The 23,043-nt window shown below is 45.3% G+C and overlaps 1 protein-coding gene across 8 annotated transcripts in view; it reads right to left on the reverse strand.

Annotated features, from left to right (window-relative positions):
• Window positions 1-23,043, reverse strand: part of LOC126200108 (protein-tyrosine sulfotransferase-like) — a 971,294-nt gene that overhangs the window by 43,253 nt on the left and 904,998 nt on the right. For all 8 annotated transcript variants that reach the window (XM_049936684.1, XM_049936679.1, XM_049936682.1 and 5 more), the window contains 2 exons: window positions 17,584-17,692; window positions 11,407-11,601 (listed from right to left, as the gene is read on the reverse strand). In XM_049936684.1, the coding sequence (XP_049792641.1) occupies window positions 11,407-11,601; window positions 17,584-17,692 (304 nt within the window). The remainder of the gene's footprint in view (window positions 1-11,406; window positions 11,602-17,583; window positions 17,693-23,043) is intronic.

Raw genomic sequence — 23,043 nt, forward strand, 5'->3', positions numbered from 1 at the left:
TGAAAACACCTATTTGCTCGTTGGTCGAACATTTTTATCGGAAAAAATAGCGTCAGATTGGTATCGCTGATAGCTACGAGACTAATAATTCATAAATAACTGTTGAGCCCACAACGGATAGATCATGTCTGTATGCGTTTGTCGCGCAGTATTTGTTTTGGCTGTGATGTTATCGTATCAGTGTAGGCACGAGTGATTGTTACGAATTAGCTTTACGTATAAAGTTATAATTTGGTGTAGCGTGGAAAACGCTTTTAGCTACGTTATTGATTCGGGTGTCATTGTCAAGAGCTTGCGGAGCACTGCTAGGATCCAAAGCGAGACAATTTAAAATATTCGCCGGAATATCAGTGAAAAATCGGCGTTAAATTGGAAATTACAAAATAATGAAACATGTCGTAACCATGTTCGAATTTATAGAAAACGCAAGTCAGAGGAAAGCTCACGTCCAAAAGCATCCGAAAAGTCTGAAAAGTTTAAAAAAAAAAAAAAAAAACGGCGGAACGCGGTTAAAATGCTGGCCCATCACGCATACAGCAGCCAGCGGTAGTCCAAACTCGTGATCCATCTCTTCTGTAATATTTGTATTAGAGACATTCATACTTAAATTGCATATTATCACGAAACATTTTTACGATTCTATCCCGACCCTTTCACGTGAAATCTACGGTGCAGACTCGAACTGAACACACAAAAATTTCCGCTGTAGTTATTTATGACTGGATGTTAACACGGTCGTAATTCAAAGTCACTGATGCGATCAACAAACTCTGGCATTTATTCATGGCTAGCAGTAAAGCAGAGCACCACGTATGTACACGTTTCCAGTAATCACTCGTACAATCTGTCACTAATCACCATTACTCCATTCCACACCAACACGGGAATTAACTGCCTATTATCACATCTGCTAATAGACACCAATATACTGACTCGACCCGACCGGACTTGCTACACCTGCGCTAGCAGCGTTTAACAATGTTGTTCAAAGATTATTTTTATTTGTAGCTTCATCCACCAGAAGCAGCGAATGTTTGGAATCGTTTATCAGTGCTCACTAGAAATGTAAATCATGTTAAAACTCCCGTAAAATGTCGACGTGTAAGGGCAATGACACTTAACAACCTCACATCCTTTTACTTCGTTCTCTTCTTTCCCTAGGTATGACGATGACTGTAATGATTCAAAAGATTGCGGATAAATTTAAAGGGATGATAGAGCAGTCGACGTTTAGTACTTTTGTATACGAATTTATGGTCTTGAAAGTAACATTGAGGCAGTGAAAGCACTAGACGGTCAGGAACAACAAGATCAGTCAGCCCACAGGCACCGTAAGTTTACCAAAGATACTGTATAATCAACGGTGTTGCATATTATAGAATGTGTTCAACATGGCAACCAAAACCTTGGCCTCAGGCATAACATCTTCGTACAAAATGATGGCGCACTCTACAAAGTACAACAGTACAACAGGCATCGCGCGAACCTTATCAGACGCTGCAAGTATCCTGACGAGGATGTTACTTCGTGGCCGGCCGCGGTGGCCGAGCGGTTCTAGGCGCTTCAGTCCGGAACCGCGCGACCGCTACGGTCGCAGGTCCGAATCCTGCCTCGGGCATGGATGTGTGTGATGTCCTTAGGTTAGTTAGGTTTAAGTAGTTCTAAGTTCTAGGGGCCTGATGACCTCAGATGTTAAGTCCTACAGTGCACAGAGCCATTTGAACCATATCAGGAGGGTGAGGCGGCCATGCAGTCTGATCTCCCCTTCTAATCTCAGAGCGCACAAAAAAAGGCCGATTTACGTACATAGCTTGAATACAAGACACTAAAGACATGACAACAGATGGAACGCGATTGTCAATAGACAGTTGTACATACGCAGGAACAGTACGTTATCCTTGATTAGCTTACGACGTGAGTATATTGGTTGTCATTGTTCTTCCTCCGATTCTAAAGTTTCCACCGGCTCAGGATTACTTCAAAGACCATAAGCTCATATTCCAAAATAGTTTTTTTCGACTCCTCTATGGACTCTTTTAATCCGTGTGCAATCTTTTGAATCACCATGTACAAATTAATACCCCAAATTTCATATACTGACTTGAATTGCTACAAAACAATGTTGCAGGATGCAAGACATCTCGCCTGGAGTGAGAGAGAACAAGTAGACCCTAATTTAGCCAGGATACTTAAACAAATACACGAACAAATCATTAATTCGCAACAAAGACATCATTAGATCAGACTTCTCTTGCTCATGCTAACCAAAAAATAATATTTAAAAGACCCTCCTCATACAGAAAGATTTGTTTTTTCTAAGTTCAGCGGGCGTATTTAATGTTTCAGAAAAAACTGAGGAAATAACAATACAAAGCGAGAAATTCTGACGGAGAATTTCTTTCGTCAATCCCAAATCGTAGGAAACAAATCGCAAGATCTATTAAAAAATTCGATAAGAAGTTGTCAGGTTGCCTAACACATGATACAGGGTGATTCTAAAGTCACTATACATTTCAGTGATATAGTAACGGAATATTTGTTTCTTGCAGGTACTACGACAGAATGCTAACCAATGAAGAACGAATCGCTGTTGTTTCTGATCGTCTTCGTGGAATGACACATGAACACGTGCAGGCACACTTTGCCCGTCGATTCCAGTAAACAGGCCCCACCAGGCTTGCTATCAAGACCCTAGTCAATAAATTCCAGCGTACTGGTAGTGTTGCTGATTAAGAACGTCCAGGGATGCCGGCCATAACTCCAGACACCGTACAAAGTGTGCAGGATGCGATCACACGTAGCCCTTCCGCATCTACCAGGAGACTTAGTAGTGAGCATGGTATTCCTCAAACCACTGTCTGGGGGGTTCTGCGTTACAAGCTGCACAAACGTGCGTACCATATCGAGGTCGTACATAAGCTCGAGGCGCAGGACTACGCAGCCAGACAAGCTATGTGTCGTGACCTGCTACAAGCTGTAGAAAATGATAATTTGATGCAAAATGTCTTGTTCAGTGATGAAGCTACATTTCGTACCTGTGGACATGTGAACAGACAGAACTGCAGGATCTGAGCAGACGAACAACCAAGTTAAAAAAAAATGTATGTGAAATCTTATGGGACTTAACTGCTAAGGTCATCAGTCCCTAAGCTTACACACTACTTAACTTAAATTAGCTTAAGGACAAACACACACACACCCATGCCCGAGGGAGGACTCGAACCTCCGCTGGGATCAGCCGAACAACCAAGTGTGCTGCAGGAGTGGCAACGGGACAGAGCAAAAGTGAATGTGTGGTTAGGGATAACGAGGTCAACAGTGTACGGGCCCTCCTCCTTCACAGAACAAACCGTTACTGGAACCACATACCTAGATATGTTGCAACAGTTTTTGGAGCCCCAGTTGATAACTGATAGGATTATAGATACTGTTGTTTTTCAACAGAATGGTGCACCACCCCATTTTGCCCTCGTTGTTCGGGATTATCTGAATCAAGCATTTCCCGGCACATGGATTGGTCGTGTCTCTCCACAGATATGGGCAGCCCGCTCTCCTGACTTCACACCCTTACACTTTTTTGCATGGGGGTTTATCAAGTCTAAGGTATACCAGGTGCAGATCCGCAGCACTGAACACTTAACACAGCAGATTCGAGCCGCAGCTGCTCAGATTACACCAGATATGCTTGGGCAGGTTTTTCGGTCTACAGTGGAGCGCTAGGGGGTGTGCCTAGACAAGCAAGGTGGTCATATTGAAATGTACTGAAATTATGTTCTATTGTAACACAAGTTGCAGTGCCATTACATATTGGTTAATAAAATTTGTGTAAGTACAAAATGTAACATGTATAAGGGGCGATCAAAAAGTTTCCGTTTAGGGCCGTTGCTGCGCCCTAAACGCAACGTAGTGTGACAATGACCTGGTTACATAAGCACTAACATGTTGGCAAGGGATTAGTGAGGGCCGCGCGGGATTAGCCAGGCGGTCTTAGGCGCTGCAGTCATGGACTGCGCGGCTGGTCCCGGCGGAAGTTCGAGTCCTCCCTCGGGCATGGGTGTGTGTTTTTCCTTAGGATAATTTAGGTTAAGTAGTGTGTAAGCTTACGGACTGATGACCTTAGCAGTTAAGTCCCATAAGATTTCACAGACATCTGAACATTTTTTGAATTAGTGAGGTCCCCGCGTGAGCTATGGCGAAGTTATTACCAAATGTGACAACACAGGAGCATCGTGCTGTTCTTTTCTTGGTGCCGAAGGACAAACACCGGTAGTCATCCATCGGAGAATGAAGAATATGGATGGCACAGCAAGCCTGTCGAAAACCACAATTGTGGAATGGTACGCCAAGTTCCGTGTTCGTCGCGATTGGACATACGACACCGATCTGGGAGGCCAGCCTCATCTATTTAAGGAACCTGGTGTCTCCATCACTGGGAAACGGTACTGGGGAACGCGGCAGAAATTACGGCGTGCAATTAAGGCGGAACGTCCGAGAAAACTGTGATAAGGTGTGCTGCTGCTCCATGATAACACACGCTCCCATATCGCAAATATCGTTGTGGTGTCACCGCCAGACACCACACTTGCTAGGTGGTAGCGCTTAAATCGGCCGCGGTCCGTTAGTATACGTCGGACCCGCGTGTCGCAACTATCAGTGATTGCAGACCGAGCGCCGCCACATGGCAGGTCTAGAGAGACTCCCTAGCACTCGCCCAGTTGTAAAGCCGACTTTGCTAGCGATGTTTCACTGCCTGCATGCGCTCTCATTTTCAGAGACGACAGTTTAGCATAGCCTTCAGCTACGTCTTGTGCTAAGACCTAGCAAGGCGCCATATTCAGTTACTATGTATCCTGAACAGATAATATTGTGAATCATGTACCGTCAAGAGCGACTTTCATCATAAATGGATTAAAGTTAAGTATCAACTAGCTACGTCCGCTTTCTGAATTCTAATTCCTTGTCATGTTCCAGACCTCACGGCAGTATAGTCCTTCCCTCCTCACGCCAGCCTGCGTGAGCTAAAACGCGTGCATTTCGGCCTCCTCTAGTAACACGGTGTTGGCTCTTCTGACAACACTACAATCGTAACGCAGACTTTAAGTCAAAAGGAGTGTGAGACACTGGAGCACCCGTCCTATAGCCCTGATCTCTCGCTGTGTATCATGCCTGTGGTCCGTCAAAAAAGGCCTTGAAGGGTCGACGGTTCCTGTCGGACGATGATGTGGAGCAGGCAGTTACGCTCTTCTTCACGCAGCAGGACACGGTATTTTCACCAAACGGATGTTTTCAACCTGTTGCTTCTGTGGGATGACTGCCTCAATGTTCACGGCCATTTTGCCTGATTGGCATACCGATTCTGGACTGTCGGCCTTCGAACGGGAACTATTTGATCTCCCCTTATATTACGGAAAGGTTAACGATCGCGAAGTCAGTCCACAACCTGGAAAACCGGACAAACCTCTAGACGGCACACAGAGACGCACAGTCAGAGAAGCGACTGTTGGGGTAGCGAAGCATTCAGCGGTAGCCTGGCTTCATTTGCATTTACGAGACCACGCGGCTTCTTCCTGAAGAACTATGAGCGGCATTCCCGCACGTAGGCCGCAGTTGCCGAAGAAGCGCATGCATTCCTCTGCCGTAAAAGCCGACGGCTCGGTTCGATCCCCGCGATTGGCTTTTCAATACTTGTGCATTCGCAGAACAGCGAGTTTGTCCTGACTGCGTTCTTGCACAACGAAGCCAGAAGACTTGCGTTCCTTCCAGCACCACCGACGCAAGAATTTCGGTTGCAAATGACTTAACAATTATTGCTGCTGAAGCAAAAAGAAAATCTTTTCAGTCACTTCAAAAAAAATGGTTCAAATGGCTCTGAGCACTATGGGACTCAACATCTTAGGTCATAAGTCCCCTAGAACTTAGAACTACTTAAACCTAACTAACCTAAGGACATCACACACACCCATGCCCGAGGCAGGATTCGAACCTGCGACCGTAGCAGTCCCGCGGTTCCGGACTGCAGCGCCAGAACCGCACGGCCACCGCGGCCGGCTCAGTCACTTCATGTAGCAATCTTGATTACTACTGCAACGCCAAGTGTCTACGACAAACTCCTTTCCTGACAATGAAAAGTAATTTTTTCCTAACATATAAAACCTGAACACTATTTGGTAATTCTTTTATTCTCTAATCTAGCGCAAAATGCACTCCTAAGCTTTCTGCTTTCCGTGACACACATACTGTAACTGAGGAGGGTCGTTTAGGAGCAAGAGCAAACAAAGAGAAAATTCATAGACAAACCGACATGTGGGCAACCTATGAGGATAATTTGATACGTCCGGTAAAAAAGCAAGAGAAAATGCTTATTTCGGAAACAACTCGCCTTACTTCTCCGCATGGTCTCCTTTGAGAGATATATTCTTGGTACAGCGATCCTCCAGCTTTTTCATCCCATCGGAAAAATAGGTTCTCTCAAAATTTTGCAAAATCCTCGTTGATTGCAACTATCACTTTCTCACTATGAAAACGTCTTCGCAGAGATCAAAGTTTCAAGTTAGTCAGGGAGAAGTCACTTGGGGGTTAAGTCTGATGAATAGAGTGGACTAGGAGCCAATTCTAAGCCTAGTTCATGTACTTTCGCCAATGTTATCGCTGATGTGTGGGATGATGCATTAGCCTGGCGAAAGAGCACTTTTTTGGGTGCCAACCCCAGTCTTTTTTTTTCCCAGCCAATGCAAGTTTCAAACGACCCAACAATGAAGCACAGTAGGGTCCAGTTATGGTTCTGCCTTAGTCCATGTAATCTATGAGGATTATTCCTTGGGACTCCCAAAAAGCAGTGGCCACAACCTAACCAGTTGACAAAATGGTCTTTGCCTTCTCCGGTACACTTAAACTTTAACCAGCCTTCGTCCATTGTTTTGACTGCCGTTTTGACTCTTGGTGTGCTATGATGGATCCTGGTTTCAAAAATGGTTCAAATGGCTCTGAGCACTATGTGACTTAACTTCTGAGGTCATCAGTCCCCTAGAACTTACAACTACTTAAACCTAACTAACCTAAGGACATCACACACATCCATGCCCGAGGCAGGATTCGAACCTGCGACCGTAGCGGTCGCGCGGCTCCAGACTGTAGCGCCTAGAACCGCTCGGCCACTCCAGCCGGCGATCCTGGTTTCATCAACAGTTATAAATCGGCGCTAATAGTTTTTCCCACTATGATTAAACATCGCCAAACATTGTGTTGAAATGTTGTACCGGATGTGCTTTTGGTCGATTGCGATCCATCGCGGTACGTACCTCGCACATAGCTTCTTCATAGCCAATTCTCCACACATAGCTTCTTCATAGCCAACTCTCCGTGCAGGATATTATACAGTCGCTCAATTGAGATGCCTACAGTCTTAGCCTGAGCAATCTCACGAAGTTTCATTCGGCGGTGTTTTAGTATCGTATGATGGATTCTGTCAATGGTTTCCTTTCTGGGACCTCAATTGGACGGCTGGCACGTTCCGTCTCCGGTGCTTGTCCGATCATGCTGACACATAATAATCCAAAAGTAAAGGGTCTTCAAAATTTTGGAAATTTGTGGTAAAGTCTTATGGGACCAAACTGCTGAGTTCATCGGTCCCTAAGCTTACCCACTACTTAATCTAACTTATGCTAAGGACAACACACGCACCCATGCTCGAGAGAGGACTCGAACCTCCGACGGGGGGAGCCGCGCGGACCGTGAGAAGGCGCCTGAGACCGCACGGCTACCCCGCGCGGCAAATGGTCTTCAACGGTGGTGCAGAGGCCGCGTGAACTTCATCCAGTTCTGTTTTATTTGTGTGGCAGTCGCACCATACAAATGAATATGTTTAATAGCAGCACAAGACTCTGTTTTTCTGCAGTTTCAATCGCAGTCGACACACTGACCAATACAGAAGACTATCAACTGTGGACGTACGCTGTGCTGTATTGAAGTTCTTTATACGAGCCTTGCAATAACCGAGCTTACCAACCTCCTTCTTCTGTGCAGATGCACACACATTGCCCGAACTCTTCAGGACTCGGTAAGATTGTCTGCCGCGAGTAATGAGTGTAATGAGTAGGGGCACTACGAATGTAGTGGGTGGACATTAAGCTGGGAATGTGAGTCTCACGGGGAGCGTGCAAGCGATAAATCCCTACAGTCGCATTATCCTCTGAGCCCTCGGTGGCTCGGAAGGACAGAGCGTCTGGCATGTAAGCAGGAGATCCCGGGATCGAGTCCCGGTCGGGGCATACATTTTCAACGGTCCCCGTTGATGTATATCAACGCCTGTCGGCAGCTTTGGGTCTTGATTTAATTATCATTTCATTCTGGAGAGCTGCATGGTCACCAGACAAGTCCGAAAGAACAGATACCATCTTCATGAATTTATTCTGCAGACGTACTGATGTTGGACAGGAACGCTCCAGAAAGCGACCCAAAGCTCGGGCACAATGGGAAATCGCTGGATCCCAAATGTCAGCATACTAGACAGCGCCAAGGTAGAGATGGTGTGCCTATGTATCAGGGGCACGCAAACATCGAAGAGAAAACAGATTTACATGGAGACCGTGGCTCCTTGTCATCACCGAGTGCGTACAAATTTCTTGTACATGCAAGGCTTGGGCTCTAATAAACTGACAAAGCCGAGGTTCAGGATTCCAAACGTTTAGAAAAAAATAGCGTTTTTGGTGCGGGTGGGGCGAGGCATGAGACATTTACGTTAGCGGAGTTTCCCGGGAGCGGTTAGCGCAGCGGAAAGAATGGAGAACGATAATCTGACAGTTGTGGGCTCGAATCCCTAATCGGAATGTTTATATTTTCAATTTTTACGTTCGTTACATTGCAAAATGATCCGAAACAATCTCAGTATATTGTAGTTACTAATATTTTTACACAAGGCGTGAAAAGCAAAGCCACATAAAAATTTCTCATTGTAAATAAATATCCAGGAAGAGATTTACGGCATACATGAAAACTTCGTATGCAAAATTAGATACTTTCATTACTTTACAGTTTATAACTTACACGTGTTGGGCTGATATTCATCGTAAAAACAGATGAAGCTATAATTTCCTCGGCATCTTGCTCAGACTATAAAAGTCCCATTTTTACAATTACTTAGTTGTTTTAAGTTTCTATACAAAAAAACTTTGTTAACATTCATAAAAGATTTTCTCTGATCGCAACAGACTGATAATAAACCAAGCGTAATCCATCATTTTGCCAAATATTGGTGAGGATGGCCGATGATGCACAATGGAATGTATTGTGATGCATTCTTTTCGGGCTGTGATTTTTCTTTGTCTCTCGATTAGGTACGAGCAGTTTTGAAGCTTTTTGTCAAATTCTTCACTTGACGATAAAAATAGACATCGTAGGGTGAGTGCCGAAGGTTACTCGAAGGTCAAAGTGAAACTAACGCAATACAAAGTCCTGTTCGCTTTAACTGCAATCGCTTCTTGGAACGTTATTTGCAATTCAATATTTTTCTTAACCTTTCTTTTCCATACTTTTTATGAAAATATTATTAAATACAATACATTAAGAATTACTACGGTGTATTTGCAGTGTAAGTAGCATAAAAATTAAAAATAAAGATTCCGCGCACGGACTGAACCACCAGTCCCTCGGATTGCCGTTCTGTACTCTTTCCGCTGGACCAACCGCTGCCTAGTAACTACGCCAACATAAATGTCTCACGCTTCGCTATTTTTGCCGGACGCTTGGGCATCTGGTGCTGCAAAATCTGTCAGTTTCACTGCTGGCCAAGCTATATATACACGATAAATTTGGACGAAATCGGCGGTGACTAGGGGGCAGTCTCCTTGTTAGTATCCAGTCTACATCTATGGCAATATCGCGTGACATCTGACATTAAGGCTGTCGTCTGACGACAGGGGGATTACCGTGTGTTCTAATATCCATTTGGATACACACTTCAATAGCGGATTCGACTTGTGACACAGCCCGAAGGTAAATTTGTTACTCTGAAACACAGAGAACTCCACAGACATCAATATGTTCCTGTAACAGTATACGTACTAATGAAGGTATAAATTTCTGGATAATGCGACTGACAATGATAAAGGTATGACCCAACCGTTTCCTCACAACTATCAAAGAAAACTAAAATTCTGCGGAAGATCTTCGTGAGTGGCTTACCAAATACCTGACACAATGAGAGCCACAGAGTCCATCCAATGGACCACTGTTCCCTCGATTCAGCAAAAACGCTAACTTTGGCTCCTACAGCAATTTCCAACCGTCTGGCGCGCTAGCAGAGTGTCCCAGCAGTATTTCGACAAAGTCAAAGCGTTTGTCACTGATCAGTACTTGTACATGTAATGTCAGAAACTGGACACGAGCAGTTGGTAGCCGTCAGTACGATACCTAAAAATTTCGTCAAACCATTTCGACCTACAAGTCAGCATACGCGCCTGTTGTTTGTGCATAGTTGTGTAGCTAAAGTTATTTGTTTCTATTACACCGTTATCCGTATAACAATCACCTTGCTGGACGCTGCTGAAGCTGTTACTTTTATCCGTTAGAGAAATAAGATTTATTTTAATGCACCCGTCACCTATGAAAAAGAAAATTTTCTTTCACCGAGGCATGTTTGGCACGTAAGTAGAACTTCCTCTGGGCCTCTTTTTAATGCGTTTGACTTATGTCACGTATTTCAGGGAGTCATTCTTGGATAAAATAGCAACGACCTTGAGAGAGAAAAAATGAACTTGATTGACGCCATATCTTTCTCCAGACCTCAGAAGCGAATAAATTTGTACGAGACGTGTGGACGGCAAAGCGTTAAACTATGGTGTAATTACATGTGTTCCATGTAACTTTTTATTCTGGTTAAGACTGGCCTAGTGAAATCGAAACTGTGGTCAATTGAAAAAAATTTGGCAAGCGAAGTGGTTGTATATACGTCCAGTAATTACAGAATATAGAGAATGTGTCAGACATTTTAGGGCGATAGTCCTCGAATCATCATGTTTTCGCATCACGCAAATTGTAATACGGTAAGTAGCAAAGACCGGACAACACAAAAAAACAATACGATAATCCGCGAACACAATTTCCGCATTGTGAACAAGGACTACGTTTGAACTCTTCTGAGTCAGGAAAACGTTCTAACGGCGCTAAATACGTGAAAACTGTTCACTGCAGCGCATGCGCACTGGATAAGATTTGTACGTCACAGATCGTTGGTCGAACAAGCCCGCTCTGTTCTTACGTATGTGCAGCTACTCCTTTATGGGACTGTAACGAAATTACGCAATGCCACTGCATTTCTCAAGGAAGACAGGAGTAAGCAATGGCTACAGCAACAGAGCTGATGAGTGCAGGAAACGGTGCATAGCACAGCCCTCCGCGCGCGTGTCGTACCTTCCTGGAGATGATGGAGTGCACGGTGGCGCGGCCGTCGCGCAGCATGAAGATGAACTTGGCGTTGGGGAAGAGCTCGGACAGGTAGGCGGCCGACTTGAGCGTGAGCGGGTCCTTGTTGCAGAGCCGCGGCGCCGGGTCGCCGTGCCGGGCGATGATCTCCAGGCAGAAGGCCGCGATCGCAGAGTCCAGCACCTGCCGACACGCACCAGCGTCAGCGCCAGTGTAAGCAGGTACAGGCTGTCCAGAAAAGGACTCCCAGATATCAAAATTAAATATCTCGAAAGCAAATATCGACAGAGGAATGCAGTAAACGGTACGTTTATTGTGAAAGCTGTAAGACGTTTGTACAGCAGTTTGAAATAATAGTTACAAAAGCTGCTAACAGATGGCGCTGTAATCGCCATACGTAATGCCTAGTATAAATAGTGATCCGAAGCCCAGAGCGATCAGTTCCACTATTGAAACGTGAAAGGAGGTCGTACCGAAGGAAGAGATTAAAATCATGTACGCCATTAAACAACGCGTTTTTCTGGTGCTAGAGTACCACAGGTTAGAAGAGAGTCCTACGGCAACAAGGCGAAGTTTTCAAGCAGGAATTCCAAAAGGACCCGATGCGAAAACCATTCGTACGCTCTTCGCAAAATCAACGAACAGGCAGCGTACCTGATGATCTAGTGGGGCATGTTGGCCGCAAGCAAACCGCAGTTACGCCTCAAAATATCCCCACAGTCTCTGGAATTATTCAGCGAAATCCAATGTCATCCGTCCGTAGAATTGCATCTGAGACTGGTTTGAAGCGTTCCAGCACGCAGAAAATGCTGAGAAAGAGCCTACACATGTTTCCATTCAAAATTCAAACGCACCAGGCCATACCCGTACGAGCTGTGCAAGGAAGGGTTGCCTTTCCTAATCAGATGCTCACAATGATTGATAGTGAAGGATTTGATGTTGGCTGCATATGGTTTACAGATGAAGCACACTTCCACCTGAATGGATACGTGAATAAGCAGAACTGGCGATTTTGGGGTTCCGAAAAGCCATATTGGTGTGAAACGAAACCCCTGTATTCTCCTAAAGTTACTGTGTGGGCTACATATGCAGCAGAGGCATTATTGCCCCTTTTTTCATTCGAGAAACGGTCACTGGTGCACGTTAAGTTGCAATTTTGTAACAATTTGTCGCCACACAGCAAGCGTTAGAGGATCGACCAGGTACTGAATGGTTTATGCAAGATGGAGCCCGACCACATCGGACCGAACAAGTGTTTCGCTTTTTTGAGGAATACTTCGGGAATCGAGTCACTGCTTTGGAATATCCCAAATTTACTGGTGCAGGCATGGATTGGCCTCCATATTCGCCGGATTTGACTCCCTGTGACTTTTCTTGTGGGGCACAGTGAAAGACATGGTCTACCCGAAGCATCCCGCCACGCTGGACGAGCTTGAATCGGCGATCTCTGTGGCATGTGAATCCATTTCGGTTGAGACACTACGAAATGTGATGGCGAATTTCATTCTTCGTTTGCGCCAATGGTGAACATTTTGAAAACATTGTGATGTGAGTGTTTGCAAAGATTGTTTTCATACGATTATTTCACTTATGTATGCTGATATGAGCTGTACAGCGTACAGCGCCATCTGTTAGCAGCTTTTGTAACTATTATTTCAAACTGCTGTATAAACGTCTTACAGCTTTCACAATAAACATACCGTTTACTGCATTCCTCTATCGATCTTTGTTTTTGAGATATTTAATTTTGAAATCAGGGAGCCCTTTTCTGGACACCCTGTACAACTGCCACTCATTCAACTGGTCACAGTCGCAGGGCCTACCTAACGACTTCCCGGGGCAGCAAAAATGTAATTTTCAGTCACACTTTTAACTGTCATAGACAATTTATTTCCCGTTCTACAACGTTAAATATCTGTGAGAAAGCAATGTTATGTTTCTTCAACAGGTGGCAGCAGTGGCAAGGAAGTAACTGCAACATGGCGGACGTGCGTTTGAGCTTCGAAGCGCGGAAGCAGATAATCAAGTGGTACTGGAAGTTTGAGAATGTAGCTGCAGTTCGAAGACAGTGGAGAAGTGAGTATGGTACAGAACCACCTTTTGGTTAACAATTACACGGCTACGAGACAAATTCGAAATTAATAGAACAGTGTGTGATGTGCATAAAGGTCGATCAGGGCGACCTCGTACAGTGATGATTCCACAACTGCGGTCTTGGAAATGTTTCAGCGTTCGCCTCAAAAATCTTCTAGGCAAGCGGCACGTGAGAGAAGGTACTGTTACTAGAGAAACGTACCTAACAATGCTTGCTGACTCCATATTCCCTGCCATTCGTACATTATACGGTAATGATGAGTTTTATTTCCAACAAGATGGTGCCCCGCCGCACTATCATAGGGACGTACGAGCATACCTGGATCACAATGTGCCAGGCCAGTGGATAGGACGATGGGGACCAATCGAGTTTCCTGCACGCTCTCCAGACCTGACGCCGCTGGATTTTTCTTAGATTCAGGCGGTGTGCGCAGAAATCTGATTGGACACTTTGGTACGATGTACGGAATCAGTGGTGACTCGTACTCAGAAATGTATTGATGCTGAAGGCCACCAGTTTGAACATTAATCACATTTGCAAAGTACATTTATTTTTCCAATTGGACTTTAAGCTTTCCATTTCCAAAAATTTAACATTGTAGAACGGGAAATAAATCTTCTATGACGCTTCAAAGTGTGTATACATTTTTTGACGCACCCTGTAGTTATTGACTGAGTTTAAAATTTTAAAATCTTCAAGATTTGGTATGCAGGACATCCGTAGCTGAGAGGCATAATTAGTTAATTAAAGAGATCCGATTCAACTGTAGTAATTGTTTATTCAAAAAAAAAAGCAAGACGGAAGGAAGATAGAGTTTAACACCCACCCCATCAGCATCGAGGTCCTTAGAGACGGAGTCCAGGCTCGGATTGTGTCAAGATCGGGGATGGAAATCGGCCGGGCCCTTTCGAAGGGACAATCCAGGCATTTGCCTGGAGCGATGTAAGGGAATCGCGGAAAACGTAAATCTGGATGTCAGGAAGCGGGTTATTGATTATGGTAACACGTAACATGCGGTCGGGTCAGTCAGAGCAAGGGCTCCAAATCGCTGCATCTTGGCGTGAACTGTCCACCGTCGGGCAACCGCACGGTGTGAACGACAACCAGCTGGTCGTGGTTGGCCGATGGCGACAGTTTCCGCCAAGCTGCAGTTATTTGGAGTCCTTGCTCTGACTGGCCCGACCGCATGTTACGTGTTACCAAAAACAATAATTTTACGCACCTGAAGGCGGAATTTTAAAACACCGCAACCGGTAGTGTTTTGAATAAATAATTACTACAACTGAAGCAGATCTCTTAAACTTAATCACTTAAAATGTTCCCATAATCTGGTCATTAACAGGTAAAATCTTACGCTAAAGGTTTAATATAATAACACAAGATATGGTGGTTATAACTAAACTTTCGCTACTTCACAGGGCCCCCATGAAAAACGACAGATCGTAGGAGAATCAAACTTCGTACAAACGTTTGTAAGGACATGAGAATTTTCGCATGAGAAGGTGCCATTTTTTATTGCGTAACGTGTTTACGTTCCTTGTTACAAACGTGCTCACCACTCACCACCATCCGCATACTCAACAGCCTGGAAATTGGAAATTTGTGGTAAGATCTTATGGGACCCTAAGCTTACATACTACTTAATCTAACTTACGCTACGGACAGCACACGCACCCATGCCCGAGGGAGGACTCGGACGTCCGACGGAGGGGGGAGGGGGGGGGGGGGGTGCGAACCGTGACAGGACGCCCAAGACCGCGCGGCTCAACAGCCTGGAAGTTTGTATACATACCACTTCACAACTGTTCGCAGCATTTTTCGAAAGGTGGACCACGAAACATTCAGCCGTCTTGACAGTTCGTGCACTGCTTGAAGATCGCAGATTGTGCCCAGCATTCTCAGATGCGGCAACAGTAACTTCCTCAACAACTGGTGGTGTAACTTCTTCAACAATCTTTAGCGTAATTGGCCATTGGCCTCGCCCCGGAGCAATATTCAGATCGCCAGTTAATTCGAACTTCGCAATCATATTCTTCAACACGGGTGCGAAAAGAGGTTCGCTCAGTATTCCTTTAATACGGCGATGTTCGCGAAGAACAGCATTAAAACGGCTTTGCGAGTGGAACTCCGCTCACTTCCTCCGTATCCACGTTGAGTGTCAGCAACTCTAATGCGTACTGATGGTTGCGTTTCAACCCAACGTCGCAGTATCAGTACCGCCACTTGACAGCAAGTCATGACGCTAATCTTGCAGAGCACAATCTGAACATCATTCCTGTAAAGTTGGGTACTCATACGGTAAATAGTCTTCCGTCTACAATGGCTCAAATAGTGGAAGTTTAATTATGAAACGAAATGATCGTATGGCGCTGATGGCCAAAAGTCCCCACAAAGGGAAGTTCGGCCGCCGAGTTGCAAGTCTTTTTCTGATGATGACCAAATGATGAGGACAACACAAAACCCAGTCCCGGAGCGGTGAAAACTTAAGGTCGGCCAAGCATCGAACCCGGGCCCGCTGCATGGCTCTCAGACGCGCTTATCATTCAGCTAAGGAGGAAGACAGTTTAATTATAACCACACTTTATGAAAGTTAGAAACTGTCTATATGTCATCATCATCATCTTCTTCTTCTTCTTCTTCTTCTTCCTTGCCTGTTTCGGTTCACCGAGGTGTTGTCACTGTTGTATGTGATGTCAGTGACAATTGGTCGCCGGATGCCCTTCCCAACATCACTCCCCTTGGGACAAAATCTGTGCAATCCATCTGTCTGCGTATAGAGTAAATCACATGCTCAATTGCGAGAACGTTTTCTAAATATTTGCGTAGCGTGTGTTTTAAGGTGGCACATGGGTACCAACCCGGTATTCACCTGGCTGGATGTGGCAAGCCGCCTAAAAACCACATCCAGGCTGGCAGGCTTACCAGCCCATATCGTTAGGATCCAGGGCAGGTTCGCCTCCCCGAATCCCAAAAGCCGCGCGTTAACTCGCTCGGCTAACCGGCGGGTCGAAGGCAGCGGAACTCGCGACGCTCAAATTACCCACACTATACTCATCTGGTATTTGAGAAACAGAGCATTTAGCAACTCTCAACGAACTTCATCCACATTTCAAACCTTATTGAAACTTTTCTTCACTGGAAAAAAAATTACAGGCTAGAATTTTGCACTATATTATCTGGTAACGAGACTCTTATGTAGTTTATGCAGAAGTACTGCGTCTTGGGCACAATGGGCAGAAGGTTTTTACTACAATTTCAACTTCCGATAGAACAATAATATGAAGAATACAATACTGCCCTCATCAAAATAACGTGCTTCTGCTCAAGAAGCAATCAGCGTTCCAAATGGTTCTGAGCACTATGGGACTTAACATCTGAGGTCATCAGTCCCCTAGAACTTAGAATTACTTAAACCTAACTAACCTAAGGACATCACACACGGCCGGCCGGAGTGGCCGTACGGTTCTAGGCGCTGCAGTCTGGAGCCGGGCGACTGCTACGGTCGCAGGTTCGAATCCTGCCTCGGGCATGGATGTGTGTGATGTCCTTAGTTAGGTTTAATTAGTTCTAAGTTCTAGGCGACTGATGACCTGAGAAGTTAAGTCGCATAGTGCTCAGAGCCATTTAAACCAACTGACATCACACACGCTCATGCCCGAGACAGGATTCGAACCTGCGACCGTAGCGGTTGCGCGGTTCCAGACTGAAGCGCCTAGAACCGCTCGGCCACACCGGCCGGCCCATCAGCGTTACAGTCTAACGGAATAGTCATAGTATTAATGATCTTTTGAAAATAATTTAGTTTCGTGAACGAAACACTGTTGCTTTCTTTCTACCACTCGAAAACTTACATGTCACCCCTCAGGAGGAGATTACTCCCATGTTGGGAACCAATGTCATAGTGATGATGATACTCAATTCGGAAAGCAACGAATGTTTAAATAATTTAATATCAGTTGTGTGACGAACATGTGCACGAACTTTGGTGAATATTGGACTCGCACATGAAGACGTAACACTTCCCACTATCGTCTGAGTACGCAGTGCTGCGTACCGGGTGCTCGCTTTACCTCTTTAGAGAGTCCGGCCTCCTCCAGCCTGACGCTCTCCTTCTGCGACTTGAGCCAGTGGGAGCGCATCTGCAGGATGCGGGGGATCACGCGCGTCTCCTGGCCGCACCTGCAACACACACATATAGCGTCACTCAACAAAAACCAATGTGGGCTCGCGGTATCAGACTCTCGTTACAGACTTACCAGACCGCTGCAACCAAAGACATCGTAGCGCGTCAGGAGGTTCGTTTCTGCAAGTGCATCACAGGAATATATATATATATATATACGAAGATCTCGAAAGAACAGATACCATTGATGACCGTGCAGCTTCTGTGTGCTCGAGTCATGAGTACATAGGCAAATATTAGGTACATTACATATGTAGAATTGTGGACAGTTGGGAATGTGGGTCTCACGGGAAGCGTGCAAGGGATACGTCCCTGCAGTCGCGCTATTCATCTGTGTCCTCGGTGGCTCAGATGGACAGCCGGCACGGTAGCTCAGCGTGTTCGGTCAGAGGGTTAGCTCCCTCTGTAATAAAAAAACTGTGTTAATCGATCACCAACAAAGTTAAACGGATGTCTTACGACGTCCGCCCCGAGCACATGCAACGAACAAAATCGAACAAAATGAGATTTAAAAAAAAAAAATATGGATGAGCGTCTTCCAAGTAAGCAGGAGATCCCGGGTTCGAGTCCCGGTCGGGGCACACATTTTCAGCTGTCCCCATCGAGGTTTATCAGTAACATCTGTCGGCAGCTGAGGGCTTCAATTAATTATTATACTGATAATAAACAGCTCAAAAATAGTTTTGTCTCATTCTCAGGACTTGCACTGCTTCTATGATTATGATCGGAAATTCTGAGTCAATACTCGTTTGACCATCGTAAATCGCTACTTACAGCCAACTGTGTAATGGAGATAAAAATATGTAACTACAGTTCAGTGGGGGCGTGCTGTATCTACACTCACGAACAGAAACTCTTTTTGTACACTACTGCTCAGTCTGACAAGATACGAGGTCTCCTATTTTTTTTACAATTATATAGACTTGTTTATTTCTACAATGGTTTACATCAGTTTACAGTTTCAACATTTAGCTATTTTTCGACATAATCGCCATTTCTGTCGATGCATTTTTGTAGACGCTGTGGCAGTTTCTATATGCCCATGTCACACCAGCTCGCCGCCATGCTGTTCGGAGAAAATTATGAACCTCTTCTTTCACATCGTCGTCGGAGCTGAATCGCTGGGACCACAATTAACGCTGACAGGTATGTGACACTCTGAAAAAACTCAAACGGGTAATTCAGAACCGGAGATGAGGAATGTTGAGCAAGGGCGTACACATTCTCCATGACAACGCTAGCCCACACATCGCTCGGCAAAAGCGTTGCTCTCCTGCAACAGTTTCAGTGGAACATAATCATCCATCCACCCTATAGTCCTGACTTCGCGCCCAGTGACTATCACCTGTTCCCTAGGTTAAAAGAACATTTGGCCGGAAAGCGATTCAGCTCCGACGACGAGGTGAAAGAAGAGGTTCATAACTTTCTGAACAGCATGGCGGCGAGCTGGTACGACGTAGGCATACAAAAACTGCCACAGCGCCTACAAAATTGCATCGACAGAAATGTTGATTACGTCGAAGAACAGCTAAATGTTCAAGCTGCAAAATGATGTAAACCATTGTAGAAATAAACAGGTCTATGTACTTATAAAAAATAGGAGGCCTTACTTTTGGGATTACCCTCGTACCTTGAAGGGTCATTTCAAGCTTATACTACGTCGTTTTACGAATTTTACAAAAAAAAAAGTATTGTTAGCATGGGAAGTCGTCCGTCGAATTGGCGTTGAGCAACGTAGGTCACTTGTGGCCTAAAACACCAACTGATGATTGCGAGCTATAAAATTATGACTCACAAGTAGCCTATGATAAGTGAGATCTCAAAGTCAATTTCCAGTGATCAGTTCCAGATGATTTGTAGTGACATTCTGCCTGTATCCTCTGTCGGGATTTACACTGTTTATTCGACAGGACTCTAGGAGGAAGCGACAGATCTGGGCGCTGCCTTTATGGAGACAATTTTGAAGGCTGTGTTGAGTCGTAGTATGCAACCGTCCCCACACGATCCGTTTGGCCAGTAGCCGTCTATTGCGACAACAACACAATCTCCCTCCACCCCCCCCCCCTTCTCCAACGAACACAGTCGTGCATGAAGAAGGTGGTAAAGGGACCACACCGGAAGCAACCTGGATCAATGGCGTCAAATTCGACCCACTGAAGCGTGCCGGATTTCTTTGATATCTGATTATCATCGCAGAAGCGTGAGGAGTCCAGCTACCAACTCAACGCTCACGATTTCAGTCGCCACGGGTTTAGCCATGTCTGGAGCCAGCGCCATATAGCAATACCGGTTACCTCTCACTGACATCGAAGGTAATTTGAAGGCTGCGCAGTATCAGGAGTGGATCCGCTAACATATTGTCCACTGCGATAGTTTGTTCATTCAAGACCAAAATGCATAAGTATACACCGTCTACCATGTGAACACTCGATTCAGCACGCTTGGGATCAGTTGAAACTTGTACAGCGCTCTCACAGGAATCCTCTTCAGTGAGTGAAGTGGCATAGTCGAAGAGTGGAAAAGGACTCAGCGGCAAATGCTCGACAAACATATTACTGAATGTTAGTCAGCAGTAGGTTTGGATTTCACGTGTGTGGAAAGACGTGCCCTTTCGAAGATACTGCCTTTATTTTCGTTAATATTTTGATTTTATTTCATAACAACGTAATTTTTTTAGCTTCTTTCATCCTGGCTCTCTTGATTTTAAGGCAGCACCCCCTTCCACCCTTGTTCACAGATACGCAGGTGATGTGAAACTTTTTCCAACGATTTACAATGTTCTAAAAGCTACTCTTATAGTGATGCTAATGACATCTATATGTACTGGGCGTTTCAGGAGTAACAGTAAATATTTTAGGAATGGTAGTACCGACGAATTCGAATAAAACATTCCGTATATCATGTCTCCAATTTTTATGAGTTACAGACATACAGCAGGTTACTGGGATACGTTTTCTTTTCGTGTGCTTGATCTCTAGTTGGTATGAGTTCATTTATCAACTGCCACATTCGTCTTTTAAGTTCAAGGTTGGAAGTTAAGCTTGAGTTTACACAATTTACTTTTCCAACTATGACTACGATTTGTCGGCCAATTATGGTGTATTGTTTAAGCATCCCACACATATTTACAATTGTTGAGCATGGCGGTATGGTATCTGCGTATGGGTTTTGTAATGGAAACGCTGCTGTTACCCCTGGAGAATACTGTACATGATTTCCTAACTGCAGACTAACAGATTAAAGAGCGTTTATTCGTGTTACCACTGAAGCATGTGCGACTAGTGTGGTGGCCAGCAGCCATACATGTGACCGTGTAAATCACAGCCGGCCGCTGCGTGCCAAACATCACGCACGCAGTGTGTGCGGGTCGCGTGGGGCCAGAGTCCCGCTTGTCATTCGGCTTTGCTCGGCCCTTCTCGGAAGTACCCGGAACAGCGCCACGTTTCATTTAGCATTGCGGTGCGCCATTTTTCAGTCCTCTTCAGTTCGTCGGAATCGTACTGTCAGCGCTGTTTACCCTTCGCTCTCTTCATGCTATGAAGGATGATCACAGGTCCAGTGGCTGTTTACATAAAGAGAGGCATTCTAGCGATCTACCATCACAATCCTCTGAAGTGAATGGGAGTGAGCAAAGAGAGGGATGCGAATTCTCAGTACACATAAGTAACGGGTACTGCATATCTGCTGTGAAATGACATTACAGTACCACGCAGAAAGGTTTAGTTGACAACGGAAGAGCGAAAAATTAAAACGATCGACAGACGGGATTCACTGTTCTCAACATCACGAAGCACTTTGTGTTAAATTTGCAGGCATGGAACACGTGAAGAGCCGGAGTGGCCGTGCGGTTCTAGGCGCTACAGTCTGGAGCCGCGTGACCGCTACGGTCGCAGGTTCGAATCCTGCCTCGGGCATGGATGTGTGTGATGTCCTTAGGTTAGTTAGGTTTAAGTAGTTCTAAGTTCTAGGGGACTGATGACCTCAGATGTTAAGTCCCATAGTGCTCAGAGCCATTTGAACCATTTTAACACGTGAAGAAATTGGTGGTACGAACTGTAAAATTTCTGAACTCGCACCAATTATTCCATTGTCAGTTGTATGGAACTGAAGGAAGAGTATAGGGATTTCATATATTACTGCAAAGTACGTGTAATATACAACCAAGTCATATGCAGTGGAACTGTACTGCCATTTAAATGTGGCGCGTTTGCCGTTTTCCTCCCTTCCCCCTCCTCACGTTCAGACAGTGTGGCTTGCCGGTGGGAGAAATGTGCAGGGAGGCTGAGCGCTTTGGCACTCAGGTCCGGGCACGGCCCGTGAGACAAAATCTAGGCCATCCCTGGTGTAACTGAACAGAGATGGGATGAAGTAAAGTACACTGTTCAGTTTAAAGAACGTAATCATTCAACAAGTACACACAGAATTTCTACACGTCATGGTGTTTCACATACAACAATATGACGATTATTTTCTCCACACTGCCCCTGTCATTATCATAGACAACGAATTCAACTCCTTGGAGAAGGAGATGAAGGTAGGTGACTGAAATTTCGTTGTTGACTAACTTCAAATAGCCGAGTAATCCCGTTAATACTATTCGCCGATGAAGATACTTTCACTCATTACGGAATCGACAACAATCGTAACCCACAACCTAGGTCCCACAAAAACCCACATGCCTTTCTGAAAATATGTTTTCAAGAACGCTTCTCTATAAATGTGTGAGGGGTTAAGATGAATGGTCAGTTGACCGGGTCATGTCGTCTTAGAGGGCCATGTTAGGTTTTCCTGAAAACGAGCTTTGAGCGTTACAGTAAGAAGTTCGTTTGGCTACATGGATGGGTATATTCTTGCAGTGTAACGGGGGCCCTGCACATTCTACTTGTCAGGTAACACACCATCTTAAACCTAACAACCCTCAGAAGATGGTCACGTCACTTGGCCACCAAAGTTCCTCGATTGTACCTCCCCCCCCCCCCCCCCCCAACCCCAATGATTCTTGCTACTGGGGACTACAGATGGTCGTTCGGGAACTAACCGGTCCAAAGGAACGGTTCATCAAGATGGGCGGAAGGCACGAGGAACGAATTCTTAGGAACGGTCTTTCACACTTCACTTCGATCACGGCTTTCTACTCATAGTTCCCAAGAATGGGAAACGGTCGGTCTCGTTCCCGCAGCGGCACTCCGGCCGGTCTCGTTCCAGCCTCGGTCCCGTTCCCGTCTGTCTCGGTCTCAGTTCCACTGCCGACTGCTCCTAGTTAGTTTAGTATCGAGTTGTTCGTTTCATTTGCTGCGCACGCCCGTTCTAGATCAGTTTCAAACCTTTTTTGAACTCTGGACTTTGG

This window comes from Schistocerca nitens, chromosome 1, assembly GCF_023898315.1.
Source record: "Schistocerca nitens isolate TAMUIC-IGC-003100 chromosome 1, iqSchNite1.1, whole genome shotgun sequence".
In the NCBI taxonomy this organism is placed as follows: Eukaryota; Metazoa; Arthropoda; class Insecta; order Orthoptera; family Acrididae; genus Schistocerca; species Schistocerca nitens.